The sequence below is a fragment of the Canis lupus genome, chromosome 14 (assembly GCF_011100685.1).
Source record: "Canis lupus familiaris isolate Mischka breed German Shepherd chromosome 14, alternate assembly UU_Cfam_GSD_1.0, whole genome shotgun sequence".
Lineage (NCBI taxonomy): Eukaryota > Metazoa > Chordata > Mammalia > Carnivora > Canidae > Canis > Canis lupus.
In genome coordinates, this window is record NC_049235.1 from 13690251 (window position 1) to 13714014 (window position 23764).

The window sequence follows — 23764 nt, forward strand, 5'->3', positions numbered from 1 at the left end:
AACTTGTCAGAATGTGGAACCAAAAGATGGAAGTGGTGCCCTGCCCTTTGGGGCTATTAATCTGGCAGCACATAGAAGCCAAATAAAAAGTATTTTTACATTGTCTGCCCAACTACCATTCATGAGTTACCCTAAAATGCTTACAGAATCAAATAGCACTCCTTTCAGTTTAAACCCTGACAGTAAAAAACATGACTATCTTGTAAAACCAGACCTGTGATCATCTAGAAATAGTGAATTTATGTTTCTTTGCTCTGAGTCTTTATATTTTTTTTTTAAAGGAAACAAGTCTTACATCTTACTAAGCAAATTCAGTTTTAGGTTAAAGACAAACATTCTAAAATGAAATCTGAGATTCTAATATTCCCATTTTTACAAGTTCACTACTTGCCACCTTCCCATAAAAAGGTTGGTACGAACCATGCAGAAACTATAAAGTGACGATGTAATAACCAGAGAGTCATGGATGTTACTGCTTACAACATAGTGTTCAATCCCGCAGGCATTTTGGTAAACATGTTTTCCCCAAGCTATTCCTTGTGATTACAATATATTTATTTGGGAAAATGTAATGAGAATACTAAATTTTAGTTAATAAGTAATTCAGTAATTAATTATTATCCAAGCGTTAATGATATAGCAAGAAATAGCTCAAAAGAAAACCCACTTAACAAATAGAATGCTTGAGGAGTTAATGTATTTTAAGCCTCAGTCCACATAAATTTAAAAAAATCTATTTATATCTAAGCATTCATAAGATGATTACAAGACAGTTTCATTTTTCTCAATATAAAAAAATACCTCTCTATAGGAATATTTGCTTCCCATCATTCAAAATATGATCAAGAGTCTCTATTTTCTTCAAATCCAACATTTACAGGGTAATGTGGAATCATTACCTTCTGATTAACCAACTTGTACCTTTGGACATCTCTTACAAACTGTTTTGGGAAGCAAACTTCAAGATACATAAATCATTAACAAAAGCTTTTCAGGGCAAATAAAGGTCAGAAGGACTATATTTATTCTGGGATGTTTTGTTTCATTGTTTACAATTTGATGCTGTGTTAAAGAAAAAATTGTATTGATTGGTTTAATTATATCATGACTAAAAAAGTCCAGGAAGTAAGTTAATAATTACAAAGTCATTGTAAATACGTGATTCTTAATTTAATTACATTTTAAAAAGCCACTTCGAACTCCTCTAATTTCCCAGTATATGATATTGTATATTTATAATGCATATATAAATCTAATCTAGGCTTAACTTTGAGTACATCTCATGCAGTAAATTCTTTTCATAAGAAATAAAAAATTTTACATTGTATCCTGCTAGAAAACTAACAATGGTATTCTTAAAAGTCTGAATCTTTATCATAATAATGCAAAATTTTAAACACTGCTATAATTAGATACAGAAAATAGTAAAGAAAATGTTTAATTACGTGGTCATTTCCTCCTCCAGATGGTTGATGAAATGTTGTGTATTGTTCGTAATACCTAGATCACCACAAAACAAACATATACCATCATGTCTCTTTGTTCTCCAGTAAAAATAAGCATATAAAAATTAATCAAACTTGTGTCACTTAATATTTTACACATAAAATTATGTTTTATGTGTAAGCACTATGGCATCCATTCAAATGCTTCACTATTGGCCATCAGCAGCCACACACATACTTAATTCTGGGAAGCTTTTTTTTTTTTTTTAAGATTTTATTTATTTATTCATGAGAGAGAAAGAGAGAGAGAGAGAGAGAGGCAGAGACACAGGCAGACGGAGAAGCAGGCTCCATGCAGGGAGCCCAATGTGGGACTCAATCCCGGGTCTCCAGGATCACGCCCTGGGCCGAAGGAAGGGGCCAAACCGCTAAGCTACCCAGGGATCCCCAATTCTGGGAAGCTTATTTGCAAGAAGAAACCCACATTTGTTAAGCAGCAGTGTGTCAGCTGGAATATTGGTATCGATGAATTAAAATATTTTATGAAATATCACTCTAAAATGACACAGAGCAAACTCTTTCCTACGGCCTCTTCTTGATAATTAAATACCAATGCATATTTGACACTAAAGCAGTTGGCATTTAGAGTCTCACAATATTTTTCCACCTTTTATTTTTATTTAAATAAAACACAAAAAATTATATAATAAGCACCACTGAGTTCATCATGCAGTATTAGCAAAAGTTGACATATTTAGACAAGGTACATTAAAACTTCAACACTGCCCACTGCAAACTCCCCCCCCAGCCACACACACACACACACACACACACACACACACACACATAGTACTGTTCAATATTTTGGTGCATATTTTTTCATTTCTTTTCTATATGCATGCCTACTCACACATAAATACACATACATGCTTGCTTTAAAAAAAAATCACATCCCACATTCAATGGCCAATTTCCTGTCAATGTGTGTGTATAAGTGCGTGTCTCCATTTTTTCAAATTTGCATCTATTTCAGTTGTTTCCAATATTTTACTGTTACCAGCAATGCTGCATTAAACATACCCACACACAGATATTATATAGGAATGTATGGTATATATTTTTATAGGATGAACTATCATAATCCAGATTGCTGGATCAGTGGGGAAGCATACTTTAAATCCTACAGTCATTTCAAACATTATGTCATAATATGAGAGGGCCTAGTTCAGACGAGTCTGATTTTGACAGGCATGAGAAAGGGGAGGAGACGTTTTTCTGGCAAAGGGAGAAACATGGATAAAAGTTCACGGCATGTTTGAAGAGGGAGTAAGCCTGTTTGGCTGGGGTGTGGGTGTGTTGTGTGGATGGGAGAGGGTGGATATGTGGCTGGAAAGATCAGCTGGGCCCCATAGGTCCAGGATATAAAACTAGAAGTCACTCAGTGGTGAGTGACACGAGGACACGATTAGAGGTCTGGTGTAGGAAGATAGAGCTGCTAGCAATGTATAAAATGAACTAGACTAGAGAGAGACTAAGCAAAGTGAGCTACTGCAATTCTGTAATCACAGAGGGTCAGAATGAGAATAGAAAAGAAGGAAAGTACCCATAAGATTTAAAGAAGGAGAAGTTCCAGGTTCTAGCAACTGCTGGAAGAATCAAGACCCCAAGTCTAAGTATCTGGAGAGTGGTGGTATCATGGTGGGAAATAATTAAGCAAAAGAGAGAGAGAGAGAGAGAGAGAGAGAGAGAGAGAGAGAGAGAAGGTCTGGTCAGATGTGAGATTATTGGCTCCATTTTGAAGATTTTTATTCTGTGGTATCTGGAACATTCAACAGAAAATGTCCTATAACTATTGAGACTATAGTGCTCCAGTTCTGGAGAGAGTTCAGGTCTAAAGATGTAGGAGTCATGTGCTAGAGGCCCTAGCTAAATTCAAGAAAGAAAAAAAGCCATTTTCCCTTAGCTGTGAGGACAGGGTGGCGGCAGGTAAGGAGAAGAGGGTGAGCAAGTACAGAACCCTCAGGGAATTTACATTTAGGGCTAATACAGAGAGTAATGAAGTAATAAAAAGATGCAGAGATGTAGCAAAGCATGTAGCAGAGAACCTTGGTTGCTTCATGTTGCCTTTGGCAGTGCAATAATAAATGTGTCCAGATTGATTTTTTAAATGTTATGAGATTGCTTCTGCTCTATATTTTCAGGGATAAAATATTAAATAGCTAGCTGGGTGAGGATTTTTCTTCACATGAGTCTTAGAATATCTCTCATTAGGGATTTTCGATCTTATCTATCTAGCCAGGAAATGTTTTTAAATGGTATTAACTGTCACTATATATATATATAATATATAATATATATATTATATATATATATATTACAATATATATAGAATAACACCCAGTGCTCATCCCATCAAGTGCCCTCCTCAGTGCCCGTCTCCCAGTCCCCCCCCAATCCCCCACCCACCTCCCTTTCGATCACCCCTAGTTTGTTTCCCAGAGTTAGGAGTCTCTCATGTTCCGTCTCCCTTTCTGATATTTCCCACTCATTTTTCCTCTTTTCCCCTTTATTCCTGTTCACTATGTTTTATATTCCCCAAATGAAGGAGACCATATAATGTTTATCCTTCTCCGATTGACTTATTTCACTCAGCATAATACCCTCCAGTTCCATCCACGAAGAAATGGTGGGTATTTGTTGTTTCTAATGGCTGAGTGAATTCAAATTTTTAACTAATATAAACTTATAATATATATAAGTATATATATATATATAGTGTGTGTATATACACACACGTACAATACCGTAAAATATGCGTGTGTGTGTATATATATATATATATGTACATGTATATACACACATAGATTCAGTCATCAGAAACTAACTTTAGCACCAAGTACCTTTTACTTCTGCTTCAGTAGTGTCAAAGTGTACCAGTCAGAATAACAATGGAGGACTCAAATCATCTGACAGAGATAATCTCTACTGACCAATAAAATAAAACTGTTACATTCTTTGGACTCCCTCCAACCAACTTCTCTTTTCTTCCCATCAATTTTTATTAATTAAAAGCTCTCTGGCCCAGAGATTCTTACTGTCTCTAAGACCTCACAAAATTCTCATCCTTAGGCATGCCTTCACAAAATCAAAACTTTTTTTTTTAAGATTTATTCATTTATTTTGGAGAGAGCAAGCATGCATGTGAGTAGGGGGAGGGGCAGAGAGAGAATCTTCAAGCAGACTCCCCACTGAGTGCAGAGCCTGACGTGACATGGGGGTGGATCCTATGACCCTGAGATCATGACCCAAGCCAGAACCAGGAGTGGGATATTCAATCTACTGAGTCAGATAGGTGCCCCACAAAATCAAAGCTTCCAAGCTGAAATGACCTTAGAGATCATATAGTCCAGTGACTTTTTACGTGTATAGATCTCAAGAGTTACTGCCCACATCAGTAGTTATAAAGAAGAACGTTTGAATAGTATCGAAAAATTAATATTATTTTTCAGTGGGAAAAGCCAAAAACTCTCTATATAACATACAGATGTGTGTATGTGTGTGCATACACATAACAATATCAACCAAATAAGGAGTACAAGAAAGCCAGACATTTAAATGCAGCATTTGTTTGAATAAAATACTTGCTTAGATTCTTGACCACTTTCTCTTCTTCTGGCTTCTAGAACCTCATTCTCCGGGTTCTTCCACCACTGTGATCCTTCTTAGTGTCATTCACTGGTTCCTCATGTTCCCCCATCCCCTACAAGTTGATGTTCCCCAGAACACCATGCACACTCTTAGGGTGACCTCAGCCACTTCCACAGCTTTAGGGACTCCCATATCTGGACTCGAGCTATTCAAATATTCTCTTTCCTCAGGGTCAGTGCTTTGGTTCAGGGCCCCATCATCCCTAATCTCTACTCTATTAAGAGCTCCTAACTGGTTTTTCTACTCATTCAGGTCTTCACATTGTCATAAGATTTTATTTTTGCAAACAAAAATGTAATCATATTGGGGCTCTTGGGTGGTTCAGTTAAGTGTCTGACTCTCAGATGGTTAAGCATATGATTTCAGCTCACATCATGATCTCAGAGTTGTGGGACTGAGCCTCACATCAGGCTCCACACTGGGTGTGGAGTCTGCTTAAGATTTTCTCTCCCCCTCTGCCCCTCCCCCCTCTCATAATATATATATATATATATATATATATATATATATATATTTATATAACACATATGTATATATGTATATATATTGTGTATATTTATACACACACACACACACACACACACACATATATATAGAGTTAGAGAGAGTGTGTCATATTGCTTCTATTAATAGCCCTCAATGACAGTCACCACATCAGGATAAAGTTCAAGGTCCCATAACAGATCACATTAGCACCTTTTCAATCTCGCCACAATACATCCCTGACAGGATAATGTTTTTGAAATGTCAACAAATGATTTTTCAAACATTTTCTTTACCCTTACATCTTTCTCCTTTCAGTACTAAGGCACTGTGCAGTCACTGTCTAGAAGGAGATCTGTTACAGAGTAAAAAGAAAAAAATAGTGCCTAAGTTTTTTCTCTGTGTCCCTGAAGCCTTTGCCCTTGGAGACTGGAGACAACACAGAGTATGACAAAGTATTTTGATTAAATGTCATGAGGCTGAGCTCCAACCTTTTACACTAAATATTTTCTTTTTTTTTCTTTTTTTTTTCTTTTACTAAATATTTTCCATATACTGAGAAGAGATTCAGTAGAGAAGTGATGTCAGTTTTCCTCCTCTAGGCTTTTATTCTCTCTACCTGGAAAGCCTTTTACTACATTTTTTTCTTCTGCTAAAGGTTCCTCCTCATGAATGAGCTCAAATACAACCTCTCAAATGGCTTAACCCCTTAGTAGAGTGACTCATCTTGTCATAGAACTCTAGAATAATTGACACATGGTTCAATTTACTAAGTCAATGCTAGAAGTATGATGGTTTATACCTATCTCCTCCTTCTACTCCCACTATATTAGCCCTGGAAGAACTGGACTGTCTTAGTAATCTTTACCTACTCAGTACACAGCCTGCCCTAATTGCTATAACCTCGCCTGTCCCAAAGGTTTACAAGTGGTTTCACAGTCACCACAGCAATGCAGACCATTGCTCAAAATATTCCATCCAATCATTCTATTTTGTATATGTGTCTCAAATATTTTAAGATTAAAAAGGAGATACAGTAAACCAGTACCTTACTACCCAAGCAAGACTTCAAAGAAACTTCAAATGAACAGAGCCCACCACGACTGAAGAGACTCCATACCATTAATGAATCGCATTACATTGCATTTTTATCTGCCCCAAATACCTCAGTGTTTAATAATTTTACCTACTGAACACTTAAGAACAGTATGAATAAAAAGTATGAGACATAAATACATTTGTGATTTCCTAAATGGTAAAAGGAGATTGTATTATAAGGGTGATTTTCAGACCATCTTCCACAGAGCCTTCACATTATGCACTAATCCAGACACTGGGGTACAACCTAGAATGAGAAAGCATTTTTTTTTCTAATCTTGGATTTCTGTGCATGCAGGAAATACTTTTACTTTCAGGCCCAAACCTTCTGTGAAGGGCACCACTGCTAAAATGTCTACAACAGCATTTGCCAGAAACTTCCTCTTTTCTCCCCATGCCTTTCTTCCCATTTGACAAGCTGTAAGAAGCAAGCAATCCAATAAATCAACAAGATAGTTTTTGAGTAGTAAATCTTGTTGAGACAAGCAGCAATGCTATAGTGACTTTCAGGTGGGTTAGGGCCAAAAGGCCCTTCTGAGGGAGAAGTGAATGACAAGAAGCCATTACAGAGAAATGGGTAGTTTCTGTAACACCAGGAAGGAGGTGGGAGTGCTCACAGAGAGAAGATTGCAGGTGGGGCTGTCCTGAGTAGGTAATAAGCAATGAGATTTATGGGCATAAGGGGCAAGGTCACATGAGCCAACATAAGGAATCTGTATTTATTCCATGCAACAGAAAACCACTGGGAGAGACGTGACCTGAAGTTCCATGAGAGACATTATATACACAGTGCTGGGGGCAGAAGAGTTGGATAGTGTGATTAAAGAAGAGTTAGTAAACCACAGAGTTAAAAGATTGACAAAGTGCATTCTAGCTTAAGAACACTGAGTCCAGGGATCCCTGGGTGGCACAGCAGTTTGGCACCTGCCTTTGGCCCAGGGCGCGATCCTGGAGACCCGGGATCGAGTCCCACGTCAGTTTCCCCATGCATGGAGCCTGTTTCTCCCTCTGCCTATGTCTCTGCCTCTCTCTCTCTCTCTCTCTGTGACTATCAAAAAAAAAAAAAAAAGAACACTGAGTCCAATTCTTCCAGTTTTCTTGCATAGGAAGCTCCATAAAACACATGCAAGAGAAATTTGGGCCTTCTACCTAGATGATCAAATGCCTCTGGCATTTGCCCAGGCTAGAATCTGTCACTCCATGAGACTGGGCTTACTGCAGCCAACGGGTGGACTCCAGGACCCACATTCTCCTCAGGTACGCCGTTTTCACACTCCTGGCCTGAAGAGCTACACCTCATGGCTGCCCTGCCTGACATACCTGTAAGCAAATCTACAGGATGGCATCTTAGGCAGAGAAAAGATCAAGTGAAAAATTGTTTGCCACAATTTTAGGCAGAGTTTGAAATCACTACCAGTAGAGTGGACAAAATATCAGACTAAAAGGCAGCTCTGCCAACTGACAAGCAATCCCATTGTGATCACATTGCTTTAACTTCCTTGGCCTTGTCTTCTATATCTATAAAATTATAGGTTTGGGCCAATTTCTAGGTTCTTTTCATCTATACAATCCCATGATTCAATCTTTCATTGGGCTCATCCCATTTCTTAAGTATCTAAAATAGGTAAATATTATCTATGTATCCTGTCTTTATAATATATTGTAGAAAAGACATTGTAGGTAATCTACTTTTTGGTTTGCAAAAGCATTCTCCTAATAATAACAAAAAAAATCTGGCTATGTTATACTGCTATACTAGAAAAATTAGTCACATCTTAATTTTAATACAAACTTTAAAAACTACCACACTGAACAGCATACTTCCAAATATGTTGTTGATATTTGATACTCAATTTTCCTGAAATTTACCTCTAAGAATTTTTCCAATGAAATAGTTGGGGGCAGAGGAAAGCCTTGAGCAAATGAAAGAAAACAGATCCATTATGGGAATTTTTATGAAGTACCTCAAATTTAAATATTATCTAACATTCTAGTTTGGAGCATACACACTGCTGGCCTTAAGAGCATAATAAAGCAATGTTTTCTTTGTGTATATCAAAGTCTTGAAACACACATTCAAGATCTGTACATGATTTACACACTCATAGTGTAAGCAGCAAAATACAGATATTATTTTGAGGATAATTTTACAAATAGTTTTCTTACTCCTCATGAGTTTTAGAGCAAGGGAATAGAAATGATAAATATTATGATAAATATGAAAATAAGCTCCACTTTTCCCCTTTTTGTTTGAATTATGAAATTGTACCAAATTTTAAATGACCCACATATTCTCCATTCCTCAGCCCACAATATGTAGGAGACTAAATAGAACCAACCATAATACAATTATGGAAAAAGAAAAAAGCCATCCATATGGATGTACCATAAATGGAAGCATTAGAGACAATAAATAATCAAGTGGTTATTTAAAGAGTATCTCTGGGAGATAACCATCATAAGATATGGCAAATATCCCCCATGTTCCTTACTTTCTGGATAAGTATGTTATCTTCAGTGTCTTCCTTTCTGGGTGTCCCTCTTTTCTTCAGTGTGTGGGCTGGGGGCCAGTCTACAGGAGTTTGAATCCTCATTACCAACTCTATAACTGGAGGCAACTTAGATTTACTCAACCTTCTGGATCTCTTTCCTAATCTGTCAAGTATAGATAATAATAGTATCCACCTTAGTGCACTAAAGGAGGGGTCAATACATATAATGTACTAAGAACAGTGCCCAACACATCTTGAATGCTCAATAAATGTTAGCTTTAGTTATTGCAGATGAATGGGTCTCTTCTCAAAGCTTAAGGCTCCTACTCCTTCTACTTTCCTCTGTATCCTATCCCAAGAGGTTTAACATCCCTTCCACTCAAATACTGCCAATTCTCTAGTCCTTTACTCAATGCCAAGATTCAGTCTTATTTCTTCAACTGTCTGGCTGTCATTTACACTTGTACCCAACCTGTCACCTTCAACACAACATGTCTAAAATTACAATCATCTCTATCTGGGCTCATTTCTAGAGAGTTGTTAGTCTCATGAAGAAGATGCAAACTCATAGAACATTACAGAAATTCTGCAGTGGTTAAGTTTTTTCACCAAAGTTGTATGGCAGGACCAGAGAGTTCCCTAGGCCAGAGTCATCAGAGATTTTTGGGTAAAAGCAAATTTTAAAAACAAGATAAAGATGGATGAAAGTAGGGTGTCAAGAAATCAGGTCCACAACAAAAAGAGCAGGACCAAGGCCAGTGTCTGATAATGAGGATAAGGCATCAGGATAAAATAAAGAGCATTCATAGGGGTTTATTGTAGCAGCAGAGAAGTATCTTCTCACTCAAAGTTTTTGGAGCTATCTAGTAAAATCCAATGTTTAGTGTAAAACTCTCAGGCTTTGAAGAGCCTTAGCAAATCCAAATCTCCTCTACACAAGAAATACTTCTTGTCCAGTCTACCCTCATGGAGAGGTAATAAAGTTCTTCAGGGGGAGGGCAAAAGAAGAAAGGTCAGAGAGTGTCGGGGTGCTAGGAGTTCAGTAAACTGGCTCTCCCTCCAGAAACATCAGAGAACTCATTTGCTTTCATATCTAGGACCTCAAAACCTTTGAGACTGTCCCAAAAAAATAATCTGATATCTGGAAATTTCAAAGCATGCTGCTTTTGAAAAGACATAGAAGGATATACAGCAGGGTAGTGGCAGTAAGGGGTGGTGTTGAGAGAAGGATATTAACTTATTTTTTACTTAGTATTTATTTTAAAAGAATTTCGCTTGTAACACAGAACATGTTTATTTTGTGCATGAGAGGTTTGATGCTGACGAAACCTGGTTATCACCTCCTCTTGGAAGCCTCCCATGATTTGTATATATGGAGTCAAGTGCCCTTCCTCTCCTTTCTCAAGGATTTTGTGTATCTCTGTTTCACAGCACTAATATCTGACTACATTTGTTGATTCATGTGTCCATTCCTCCCACTACACTAAGTTTCTTAGGGGTTGAGAATGAATATTTGGGACATGTACTGTGTCTGGCACATGAAACAGTTTAAAGTAAATTTACTGATGGAACAATTAAAGATAATAACCCCCTATTCAATACCCTACCTCAGAGAATGGCCTTTTACTGGAAAGAGTCAGAAGATAAATATTTTAGGCTTTGTGGACCATATGGTCTCTGTCAACATTCTACTGCACCAGTGTGGTGTGAAAGCAGCCACAGAAAATATGCAAATGAATGGGCATGGCTGTATTCTATTAAAACCTTATTTACAGATGCTGCAATTTCAATTTTATATAATTATCATGTGTCACAAAATATTATTCTTCTTTTGATTTTTTCCCCAATGATTTAAGAATAGAAAAATCATCCTTTAGCTCACAAGCAGTATAAAATGAGGCAACAATCCAGATTTGGCTCCTGAGCCATTATATGAGGCTTCCCAGAAAGGCATAGCTAGTGGTCCACAGTTACTAAGAAAATGCTGCTAAAAGGGATAATTATCCATATCTATAACAGGGACTGAGTAACTCTGGGTATGTCCCAAACTTTAAACAATAATAAAAATTGAGCAAGTATCACAGAGTTCTGTAAAGATGAAATGACACAAAGAACCATGTCATCATTACAAGTTATGTAGGTTCATTTGTTAGAAGCATGGAAGCATGAATTTACTGACAATATGACAATTGTAACGAACATTTGTTGAGTGTTTTTTTATAACCAGGCCCTGCTCTGTGAGCCTTAAATGACGAATCTATTTAATTCTCACAACCACCCCATGAAGTAGTTCTACTGTTAGTCAATTTTTTTACCGACAAGGAAATTAGAGTATGAAGAAATCCCCCCAAACCTCAAAACTAAAAAATGATAAAGGTGGGGGATGGTTTACAGCCCTGCAGTCCAAATCTAGAGCCTGCTTTCTAACCATTAAATGTCATACCTCCTAAGAACTTGACAGAAACACACTTTGAAGTTTTCCCAAGATCAGAAGAATGAACTAAGTGGGAAGGATGGGCAAAGAACACAATGTGAACTCCAACTCCAATTGGAAACTATATGATGCAGGCGTCTATGAAGAGGAAATCCCAGTGACCAGCCCATGAGGTGTGGTGATGCAGGCATTATTCAGCCTGGAAGTTGGATCAGCAGGCAAATACATGCGCCTATGAGGGAGCTAGTCTCCATAGCTGGACCACCATCTGGGAAATCATGCATGCTAGTGGGTAACTAAGTCAGATTACTGTCCATCTCATCATATCTACAGGAGGTAGGCATAGGAATGATTAGTATTTCCACTTAAAGAAATCAATTGTTTTGTTCATAAAGTAACAGATAATATCTGGGTGATAGAGATACGGCATAAAAAATGTTAATGCAGTTTTTTTAAAAGGCCACTGGACACTGCAGTAGTTGAGTAGTTGAGAATTAGAATGGGCACAGATGGGAGCTCCTATGTGGCTCTGTCAGTTAAGCACCTGCCTTTCGCTCAGATCGTGATCTCAGGGTCCTGTGATAGAGCCTCTCATCAGGCTCCCTGCTTAGTGGGCAGTCTGCTTCTCACTCTGCCCCTCTCCCCACTCCTGCATGCATGCTCCCTCTCTCAAATAAATAACATCTTTTTTTTTAAATGGGCACAGATGTACGCATAATGTACACATGGGCTACCAGAGAATACGATAAGATTTGATTCTTCCACTGTGAAGTAGTAAGAGAACTAACCTCAAAGAATATTGCCAAATACAGCATAAGTGGGAACCAATAAATTTAGCGAGCACCAAGAACTTCCTTTGGGTGAATGGTATAAAACAAAGGTGCCATTCCAAGGTAGTATATCTTCTGGTAGGTCCTTCTGAATGCCATAAAGGGACATAAGAAATGCTTAAATTTCACACATATCATAAATTCTCTAGCCCAACTCTTAACTGCATTCACAGAATTGAAGTAAGCCTGCCTCAAGGTAAACAATGTGTTCTTCAGAATTACATAAGAGTTCCTAGGATCCATGGATAGGTATCAAAGGATACATAAAGGATGCATACTTTGGAGGAAAGGACTTACAACATTCATCAGAGACCTGAAGTTGAAAAAGCTATGTGAGTATCAATGTATACTCAAGTGTATTCTCAAACAGGCATTTTCAAAATTTCTACCACTTGAGCACCCACCAGGTTATAAGTCTTTGAGTAGTTTAGTTTAAGTCAATCTAGGCTTGGGGTACCTGGGTGGCTCAGGGGTTGAGAATCTGCCTTTGGCTCAAGGTATGATCCCAGGGTTCTGGGATCGAGTCTTGCATCAGGCTCCCCACAGAGAGCCTGCTTCTCCCTCTATGTATATCTAGGCCTCTCTCTCTGTGTCTCTCATGAAGAGAAAAATAAAATCTTTAAAAATAAAATAAAACAATCTAGGCTTGACCAAAGGTGACTTGGGGGCTCAGAGCTATCAACTAGTCCCTCCTCAATCAAGTGTAAGTGTGAGAGTGTGTGTGACACCCAAATCATTTCAATAATCCATTCCCACTCTCCTGGAGGACTATTTTACATCTCTTTTCTTTATTAGTCAAATGTCTTGCTTCCTACTTCACTGAGAAAATTGAAGTAATCCCAAGAAAACTTCCACAAATTCTCACCTCCTTATCAACTCCGCTTTGCGCACTGGTACTCAAATCTCTCTATTTCCACCTGTTACTGCGTATAAATTTATCTGTGCTCCTACCTAAAGCAAGTATTTCTTTTTGGACATTATATTCCATCCTTTGTCAAGGACTTCACTCAAATCTCTTCCCTCTCTCTCAAAGCATCACTTTCTTCTCTCTTTTGGATCATTTCCACTAGCATGCAAAGAAGCTATTATTTTTCTTCCATCCTAAAACACACATACACACACATACACACACATACACACACATACACACACACACACACACAACTTCTCCATTTTAGTATGTTTCCAAAGAGCCCAACCTGTGACAATACTTAAAATTAAGTTTCTAGTATTTACTGCCCAAAAATATTCTCTCTTCATCCTCCTTATCTCAGTTGATGGTAACTACATCCAGTTTATCCTGTTTCTTAGGGTAAACATTTTAGAATCATCCTGGTCTTTTCTCTTACATTCATATCCATTACGTCAGAAAATCTCATAACTGATTTCTACTTATTATTCAAGGTCTAGATAAGGTGGTTCCTTTACCTCTTCCTGAAACTTCCTGGGATCTTTCTGAATTCACAGAACTCTGCCTTTTTCTGCATATCTTTGCCAAGACCTCCAGTGTGGATTCTAATACTTATGATTATTATCTTCTCAAACTTATTACCAATATTAACTGTAGCTCAGACTCCTCCCTTTTCCCCCAGAAATAAACACACTAATGTATTTAATGAGGGCTAAACATCCTTCTAAGTAACAGATTTTTCTTCAAACCTCTAAGATCAGTGCCACAAATAATACTTACTTTCATTAATTATAACTGGAAAAGTTTTGTTTCTTGAAATTCCTGCATTTGCAAAGCTATCTGTCATGTTTCCAAAAACCAGCATCATGAGAGGGAGTGCAGCTCCATGGATGATGGCAGCCATTGTCCCCACCAACATATACAACCTATCAAGCCAATTTGAATAGCGAAACTAAAAAAAAAAAAAAAGAAAGAAAATGTAAAGAATAGGAAATTAGCACAGTTTCATGGATAGTTTGCTCTACTTTCCAAATATATTCAAAATCCTAGAATTTCTCAGACTAATACTATTACCATCCTGGTCCAACCTAAACTATTATAATAGCCTAATTAGAAATATTTGACTCTTCTATTGAGTTCTGATCTACTTCTTCATATTGGATTCAGTTTGTCTTCTTTATTATATATGAGTTTTGATGAGAGGAATGGGACATTCTGGGAAATTGTAAAAGTCTTTAATGATACAACAATAGAAATATGTATGTGTTGCTCTGATTTCCAAGAATAGAAACCACTTTTCATCTCAAGATTTTTTTAACCCAGAAAAATCATGATTGCCAAAGGCCCTTCTGAGAACATAATCGAGGAAATGCTTTGTTGCTTTATGAAAGTTGCTTGAGTAAAATATCTGTGGCCTAATGAAATTAGCATTGATGTAAAATGGTTTGAATGCAATTAGGCCTCAATAGTAAGAAGGAAGATGAAAGGAAGAACCAGTTATTTGCATGTTTCCTAAAAAAGGATTTCCTGAAAAGACAGACTATGACCACAGTGACTGACCTGTGTAGATCTGCATAATCTCTTTAAATATAGGCAAGTCAAAAGTAAAGAAAGACTTCTCTGGATCCAGAAAATGATGAGAAGAAGACACAGTAAGGGGAATGAGCTCAGGGCTCTGTGACAGTCCACTTGAAAAGCAATCAATACTTCTGTATAATTCAAGGAACTTAGTTAAGGATCAAAAGAAAACCAAATGAAAGAAAATAGAAACAAAAACAGAGACAAGATGAAGCCCCCTGTTGAGGTTTGTGGATAAACCCCAATGCAGGTGGCTGTACTGTGGATGCATGAGGTATAATCAGCAGGTTTGTAATCTAGGGAGGAAAGTGGGTAAAAAATCATAGGCCTAAGCAGGGAACACAAACCAAAACAAAGACCAAAATCAAGCAACATAAAAGACACATCAATAGAAAGGTTTTAGAGACAAAGAGACAGAAGCTAATCCTAAAGTTAGCTAAAAAGGAACTTAAAATAGTAATGAGTAGGAATAAGTATTAAATTGACAAGTGGAGAAAAAAGAGCAGAATAGTTCTTGGCAGTAGTGACTGGCAATCCATGAAGTAGAAAAGAATTAGTAGAGCTGAGTTGTAAAATTAGCAAAAATTCAGGGCACCTAGGTGACTTAGTTGGTTAAGCATCCAACTCTTGTTTTGGCTCAGGTCATGATCTCAGGGTGGTGAGATTAAGCAGCAAATCAGGCTCTGTGCTCAGGGAGGAGTCTGCTTGAAGATTCTTACCCTCTTCCTCTTCTCCCACACACATGTGTACATGCTCTCTCTCTCAAATAAATAAACAGGTTTTTAAAATTAGCAAAAATTCAAGTTTGGTTTAAGAAGAACATCTAATATATACTGAGGTATTTGCATTTAAATTTTTTTCTAGGGGCGCCCGGGCTGCTCAATTGGTTAACCATCTAGCTCAAGTCATGATGTCATGGGTTTTAAGACTGAACCCTGCATCTGGCTCTGCCCCTCAGCAGGGAGTCAGCCTAAAGATTCTCTCTCTACCCCAACAGGGGCAGAGCAAAAGGCCTCTCTCTCTCTAATAAATATTCTTTAAAAAATAAATATTTCTAGCTCTTAAAAATGAAATCAAGTAAGCTTAAGTTTGAGTTAATGACATATAATCTATAGCATCCTCCTCTTTACAAATTAAAACTGGGAAACTATGTTCTTTTGGCATTTTTTTTTTTCATATTTCATTGAAACACAGACTAAATTTTGCCATTATTTACTTTGTCTTAACTAAGCATTCATCCACCCCCTTAAAAAAACACAAATAAGGTGGAAGAGACTGGCAGAAGCCATTTATTCTCTCTTAGAGACTCCTTTAAAGTGGACAAAATATCAAATTCCTCACTATAAGAAGAGAAAATAGTTGATATACAAGGATTTCTCTCATCACTACTCCCACAGGATATTTTACCTCCTAAACTAATCACTGGCCATAACAAAACCCAGCAGGCCATGAATGTAAGTGTTTATTCAATACCTACCCAATAACTAATAAAAGCCAGATAAATACCAAACGTTTACATCCTGTCCTCAAAGTCCTTGAAGAGAAGGAGGAAGGCAAAGCAAAAAAATATATGCAATCTATATTCTGCATGTTAAGACAGCATGGTGTACAAAGTAGACATAAAACTGAGCAAATGGTCATTTCCTTCTTTGTGGAAAAGCTTCATAGAGAAGGTTTTGCTTTCTTCCAGCTTTGAATATTTGGCATGTGTTTAGAAGCAAGAAGGAAAGGCATTTCAACCAAAAAAAAAAAAAAAAAGCCAGCAGGCAGAGCAGTATGCTCAGAGAAGACTGGGGTATGAGGTATAGAAGCAGTAATATAAAGCTGATTGACAAAGAAGTACCATTTGCTGAGCTAAGGCAAACCACAAGAGGCAAGAGTTTGAAGGGAAGGGACACAGAGAAACCTCATTTTGTGCCATTTGACTGCTTATCCTAGAAGTGCTATCCAAGAAGCATGTGGAGCGAATTCAGAGTTATAATACAGTTTTGTGATACTAGCATAAAGAGCAGAAGTCACGGGAGCTGGATAAGATCATCTATGAAGAGAAAAAGAGTGACTGGGATTAAGAATAATGTGAAAATGAAGCAAGTGAGACAGCACGTTGACTGTCCTTTTGATGATCTTGGGGCAAAACAAAAAACAAGAAAATGACACCAGACAAGGATGCAACATCAAGGGTAGACTACTTAATGAAGTCTTACACATGTCTATAGGTACATCACTCACAGAGATTATTGGTGAAAATACAGGAAGGAAATTGAAATGGGCAACATCCTACAGAATAAAGGAAACAAATACTTCAAGAACCTGAGGAAAGGGATCATTGGTGGATGATATACCTAATGGGTGAAACAAGATATCCCATGGTACCCCAAGATAATTCCTAGTGAGGGTAGGTAGAGATCCTTCTACAAAGGAAATGTCCAATCTGCCATCACCTTAACTGAGTGATCAAATTTAGCATGTAAAAAAGTAAAATACTCTTGACATTTGATGTTTCCAGATGTGATGAGATGTGAAGTACACGCATCCTCTATGCAATCTTCTTACCACAAAATATTTAATGTGAATGTATTTATAAGTAACTTTTAGTATATTAAAAATGTAAGCCATGGAAGAACAAGTGAAATGATGCCATAAGGAAACAATGAAAAGAGTCTAGAAGATGAGGCATTCTACAGGACAAATAGTATAGTATTTTGAGCATGTCAATGTCATTTTGAAAGAGAAAGCTTCTAGACCACAAGATATACTATTTAAATGTTGTCACTGACTAGACCCTGTTTTGAACAAATCAATTGTAAAATACATTTCTTTTTTGAGATAATTGCAAATATTTGAATATAAACTGAACATTACATAATTTTAAGGAATTAGTATTTGTTAAATATGATCATTATATTACGTTTTATAAGAAAAAGTACAGGAAAACTTTTGAGATGTCAGGCAGTTAGGTATGGAACATCACAAAATCTACAATTTCAGATGAAATGTGAGGCAAAATGCTAATGATTGTTAGATATAGACAACGAGTATATGAGCATAAATTTACTGTTCTGCTTTTCCACTGAGCCATCAACATGCCTGCTTCACCTTAAACTAGAAGGAATGAGCTAGGAGTAGGCACGAATACAAACAAGTTTCCAAGAACAGGGACAAAGCTGACAGAGTTCAAAACCTCATGCTTAGTTGTGACAGTAAGCAAGATTGATTTCTGGAGACAAAGTGGTAAGAAAACTTGAGGAAAATTGGTAACATAAGGCTAAGTAACACAAAAGCTCAGTGAAATGCCCTAGCTCTATCACTTACTAGAAAGGGGAGTGTGGGGGAAAATAATCTCTTAATAATGCCTCAGTTTCTACATTTATAAAATGAGGAAAATATTCACGTGTGCAGCAAGTCTCACAAAGCAGTTGTGAGGATGAAAATGGGACTTAAACTTTAATTAAGTATACAATATAGTAATATGGAACATAAGCAGGTGCTGTTACAGGTTTAGGAAATGTAAAAATTCCTAAGACTTCTCAGTAGCTCACAGTGAAGGAGACAAACAAAACTTGTGACACATCAGGTGAAATATAAGACAGAGGCTTAAACTAATTATAAATGGAACCCTTTAAATACAATAAAATGGAAAATGTTTGGCTAGATATTGATAAGGAAAAGAGAAGGGGTGAAACAGAGCCACAGAGAAGGAAGGCCAACACACAAAGGAGGGTGATTTAGGTAATATTCAGTAGGCTTGTTAGTTAACCTGACTGTACCATGGTCCCTGGGTTGGAGAAGAAAGTCAGTGAACACATTAATTTTTTTCATTCATTCAACATTCAAAATATATATATATATTTTAATTTTTATTTATTTATGATAGTCACACAGAGAGAGAGAGAGAGAGAGAGGCAGAACACAGGCAGAGGGAGAAGCAGGCTCCATGCACCGGGAGTCCAACGTGGGATTCGAACCCAGGTCTCCAGGATCACGCCCTGGGCCAAAGGCAGGCGCTAAACCGCTGCGTCACCCAGGGATCCCTCAAAATATATTTGTTAAGAAACTAATAAAGGTCAGGTTTGGTTCTAGGTACTAGAAACAACAGTGAAAAAGACAAGCTACCTATCCTCATAGAGGATGCAAATAGTAAAAGTGGGAATCAATGTATTCAACATTCACTCAATATCTAAGTACCTATTCTAGGCACTAGGAGTATCTAGTGAAACAAACATACAAAAACTGCTTCCCTCATAGAGCTTAGACCACAATGACCAGCAGGGTCAGCTGGCTTAGACTGGCTGGTTAGGGACTGTCTCTCTGAGAAGACAACATCTGAGCTGAGACCTCAATGACAGGAAGGACTCAGTCACATGATGATCTGGACACAGAGTACTCAAATGAGAAAGAAATTTTGCATGAAGACAATTTGGAAATTTCTGTGTGAAAGTATAAAAATGCCAACACCATCACTGAGTACTGGGATAAGGGGTTAAGGAACTCTAACTTCACAAAGATGACAAAAGAATGGAAGAGATTGGGGGGCACTTGACGGGATGAGCACTGGGTGTTATACTATATGTTGGCAAATCAAACTCCAATAAAAAAATATACAAAAAAAAAAAGAACAAAAGAGACAAGAGAGGGGCACCTGGGTGCCTCAGTCAGTTAAGTATCTGACTTTTGGGATGCTTGGGTGGCTTGGTGGTTGAGCATCTGCTTTTGGCTCAGGGTGTGATCCCAGTTCAGGGATCGAGTCCCACATCAGGCTTTCTGCAAGGAGCCTGCTTCTCCCTCTGTCTGTGTCTCTGCCTCTCTCTGTGTGTCTCTCAAGAATAAATAAATAAAATCTTAAAAAAAAAAGTATCTGACTTTTGCTCAGGTCATCATCTGGAGATCCTGGGACTGAGCCCCATGTTGGACTCCCCACTCAATGGGGAGTCTGTTTCTCTCTCTCCGTCTGCCCCTCCCCCTGCTCATGCTCTAATGAAAATAAAATCTTTAAAGAAAATTTTTTTTAAAAGATAAGACCCACATCAGCATACTATAGCATCATGGAAGCAAAGGGAAGAAAGAGTATGATAGACCGTGTCAAGCACTACTTAAAAGTCAAGATGGAATCAAGATATGTCTGCTGAATTTGATGAGTGGTGGAAACAAGCCAAGTTATAATATGTTAAGAAGTGGAATAGAAAGTAAAATTGAGACAAGTAAAGGCAGCTCCTGTGTGTGAAGCCAGCAAGAGAGAGGGGTGGTTTGAAGGATGGTGTTACTGAAACTGAAGACACTTCACATGTAGATGTCAATGGGAAAGACCCAGTAGAGAGGGAGAGACCATAGATACAAAAGAGAAAGGATAATAATAGTAGTAACATAAGGTCCTTGAGAAGGCAGAGGATGTGAGAGTCAAGGTAAATGAGTGAATTACATTTTTTTTTTAAGAGAGAGTGTGAGAGAGCACATGTGTGGGCTGGGTAGGGGCAGAGGAAGAGGGAGAGAGAGAATTTTAAGCAGGCTCCACACTCAGTGCAGAAGGCTAACATGGGACTTGATCTTATGACCCTGAGATCATGACCTGAGCTGAAATCAGAAGATGGAATGCTAACCGACTGAGACATCCAAGTGTCTAATGAATGATTAATTTTAAGAACCAGAGTCTTCCTCTGTTACATTCAGAGGGAAGGAGGAGGGATCTGATCCAGGTAGAGATAGGCTTGTAGAATGGGCAGGATGAACTTTTGTCAGGTGGCTTCCATTCTGTTTGTGAAATAAAAGGAGAGCTCATCCACCAAAGAGAGAAGGAGAGAAATGGGAAATATGAAAGGAGTAGAGGTTTGACACAGTGAGAAGAAGAGTAGGATTTCAGCTGGAAATACACCCTGTTTGGCCGTGGGGTAGGGGTGGGGGGTATTACAGCAACAATCAGGTGAAGAAGTTCAGGCACCAAGGAAGCAGACAGTGATTTTGCTTGGCCTTTATGTAACAGATGACAGGTGAAAGGGTGTTTATAGTTTGGGCAAGAGAAGTGGCTGGTGGGCAAGGGATGGGTCAGTGGGCCAAATATCCAGAGAGAATAGTGAGCAGATTGAAAAGAAAGGAGATGGCTGACTACTTGAAGCTGCTGCTTCAACTGGTCACTTTCAAATAACAATTTTAATAACAGTTTCAAATAACAATAAAATTCAGGATGTGAGTATACAAGCAGATGGCTGGGGCATAGAAGAAACAGATTACTGCACCTGTGAAGGTCAGGGAGCCATTATCCAAAACATCATAAAAGCTACCCAAGATAGTAAGAATTCTGGTGTGGAAAGGGAGACACTGAACCTGGTGGTAAAATCTTTAATGATCCTAGAATGACCAGGTGGCCAGAAGATAATAGCATCAAAAAAGAACTTTGATTCCAGACAGATAAAAGCTTAACTGATCGATCATAAACTACCATAAATGATTCAGGTTGTTAGAAGCTTTAGCTCTGGAGGGGTGCCCGGGTGGCTCAGTCGGTGAAAGGTCTGCCTTCAGCTCAGGTCATGGTCCCAGGGTCCTGGGATCCAGCCCTGTATAGGGCTCCCGGCTCAGCAGGGGGTCTGCTTCTCCTTCTCCCTCTGCCCCTCCCCCTGCTCCTTCTCTTTCTCTCTCTCTCTCCCCCTTTCTGTCTCTGCCTCAAATAAATGAATAAAATCTTCTTCTGGAGGAAGTAGTCTGTGGCAAATCCTGGGCCTGCCCCCTTACTAGCTATGTAAATCTGTGACTTTGAATGCATTGCTTAACTTCTCCTGTTTCATCATTTAGTGTAAGAACAACACAAGCTCCTATGTCATTGGATCACTGTGTTTAACAAGTACCCGGCACAGAAGAAGTACTAGATAGATAATAGCTATTACCTATTTTGAAAGAAATTAATTTTCCTTTAAATTTTATTTTTAAAGATTTTATTTATTTATTCATAAGAGACACAGAGAGAGAGGCAGAGACATAGAGGGAGAAGCAGGCTCCTTGCAGGGAGTCTGATGAAAAAATTAATTTTTCAACAAGATAGGTGAAGTAAAATGCTCAGAGTTGAATCTGCAGCACGTTCCTAGTAAGAGTGGGTAATCCTTCAGGAGTACTTTGTGTAGGAACTGCAGCCTCACTTGTATTTTTCCTATACTTATTTCCCATAGAGTTTATTTTACTTTTATGTTTCTTGTTCTGTTAAAATAAGATCTGATATTTTTTAAAATGCTCGTAGAAATCCTGAATATCACTTATGTTTTTCATCACTTTTTCAAGACTGCTAAGAAGTCTCATAGTAGAAATAAGTTAACGTTGTAAGCCTGAGACTTGCTATTTCACAAGATCTATGTTCAAGATTGGCCCTTGGTGGGCACCTAGAACTTGGACTTGGGGTGGGTTAACAACACTTAATTGATAAAAGTACAAATTATACTTTGTATAATGTGCTTTTGCTGAATACTGCCTTCCTTCTAGGAGTCTGGAATTCTGGTGTATGCCATGCCTACATAATCAGCCCTCAGTACAAATTTCGGGTACTGAGTTTCTAATGAGCTTATCTGATAGCATTTCAGAATTGTCACAATTTATTGCTGGGAAGAGTTAAGTGTGTTCCACTGGGCAAAGACTCTGGGAGGTTATGTCTGGTTTCTCCTGGACCTCTGCCTGCCTTTTTCCTTTTTCCCTTGTTGATTTTGCTTTGTTGATTTTCCTTTTGCTGTAATAAAGCTTAGCCATGAATATCAAGAGTATGACAATATGCTGAGTCCTGGGAGTCCTCCTAGTGACTCATCAAACCTGGTGTTCGTGGTGAGCCCTAACACACGAGTTTTTGTCTTACCTGACAACATCGTACTATAGTGTTAACTGTCCTGAATATGTCCTCATGTCTATAGTCTTCACATATGAGTTCAGTTCAGCTTTCTATGTCAACTCCTCAGGAAAAAGACATGAGGAAAAGCCACATAAATAGTACAGCTCTTCATCAAAAGGCTTAGAATATATTCCTTCTATGCCATCCTGAGCACTGTGATTTAGATTCAAACCTTTACAGGTTTGAATCCTGGCCCTGTTGCCTATCAAGTGGGCAAGCTAATATGTCTGGCCTCAGTTTCTTTATCCATAAAATTAGAATAATAAAAGTATCTACCTCAAAGGGAGTTGTAACAATTAAATGACTTTGGTATAGAGTACTCAGAACAACACATGCTTTATGTATGTATTATTACTCCCTCACATTTAAACTCCAGATTTTTATTCTTTTGTGGCTTAAATTGTACTGATATTACTTCTGTCTATTAAATGTCATTTTTCTTTTTTTTTAAGATTTTATTTATTTATTCATGAGAGACACAGAGAGAGAGGCACAGAGACATAAGCAGTGGGGAAAAGCAGGCTCCATGCCAGGAACCTGATCCAGGACTTGATCCCAGAACTCCAGGATCGCACCCTGAACTGAAGGCAGATGCTCAACCGCTGAGCCACCCAGGCAATCCCATATATTAAATTTTCTAAATAAGACTTTAAAAAAAAATTTAAGCTACAAGTAATAAAAACCAAACTGCAAAAGACAGAAATATTTTGGTCTCAAAATGACAAAACTGAAATTAAATCTTGTAAATAAACACTACTTTAACATAAAAGCTTCTTTTAATAAATAAGAAAAACAAAAACTGTCCCTTGATCACCTGAGTAGTCTTTTTTATTAAATATTTATTTTAGAGAGATAGAGAGAAATAGCGAGCACACATGAACGGGGGGAAGGGCAGAGGGAGAGGGAGAGAGAGAATCCCGGACTCCACACT

General features: G+C 38.0%; 1 protein-coding gene across 1 annotated transcript in view; it reads right to left on the bottom strand.

Annotated features, from left to right (window-relative positions):
• The window catches only part of ABCB1 (ATP binding cassette subfamily B member 1), a 97409-nt gene that overhangs the window by 67458 nt on the left and 6187 nt on the right, over positions 1-23764 (bottom strand). Inside the window, exons 3-4 of the mRNA NM_001003215.2 lie at positions 14181-14352; positions 1446-1500 (exon numbers count right to left, since the gene is read on the bottom strand). Coding sequence (NP_001003215.2) covers positions 1446-1500; positions 14181-14352 — 227 coding nt within the window. The remainder of the gene's footprint in view (positions 1-1445; positions 1501-14180; positions 14353-23764) is intronic.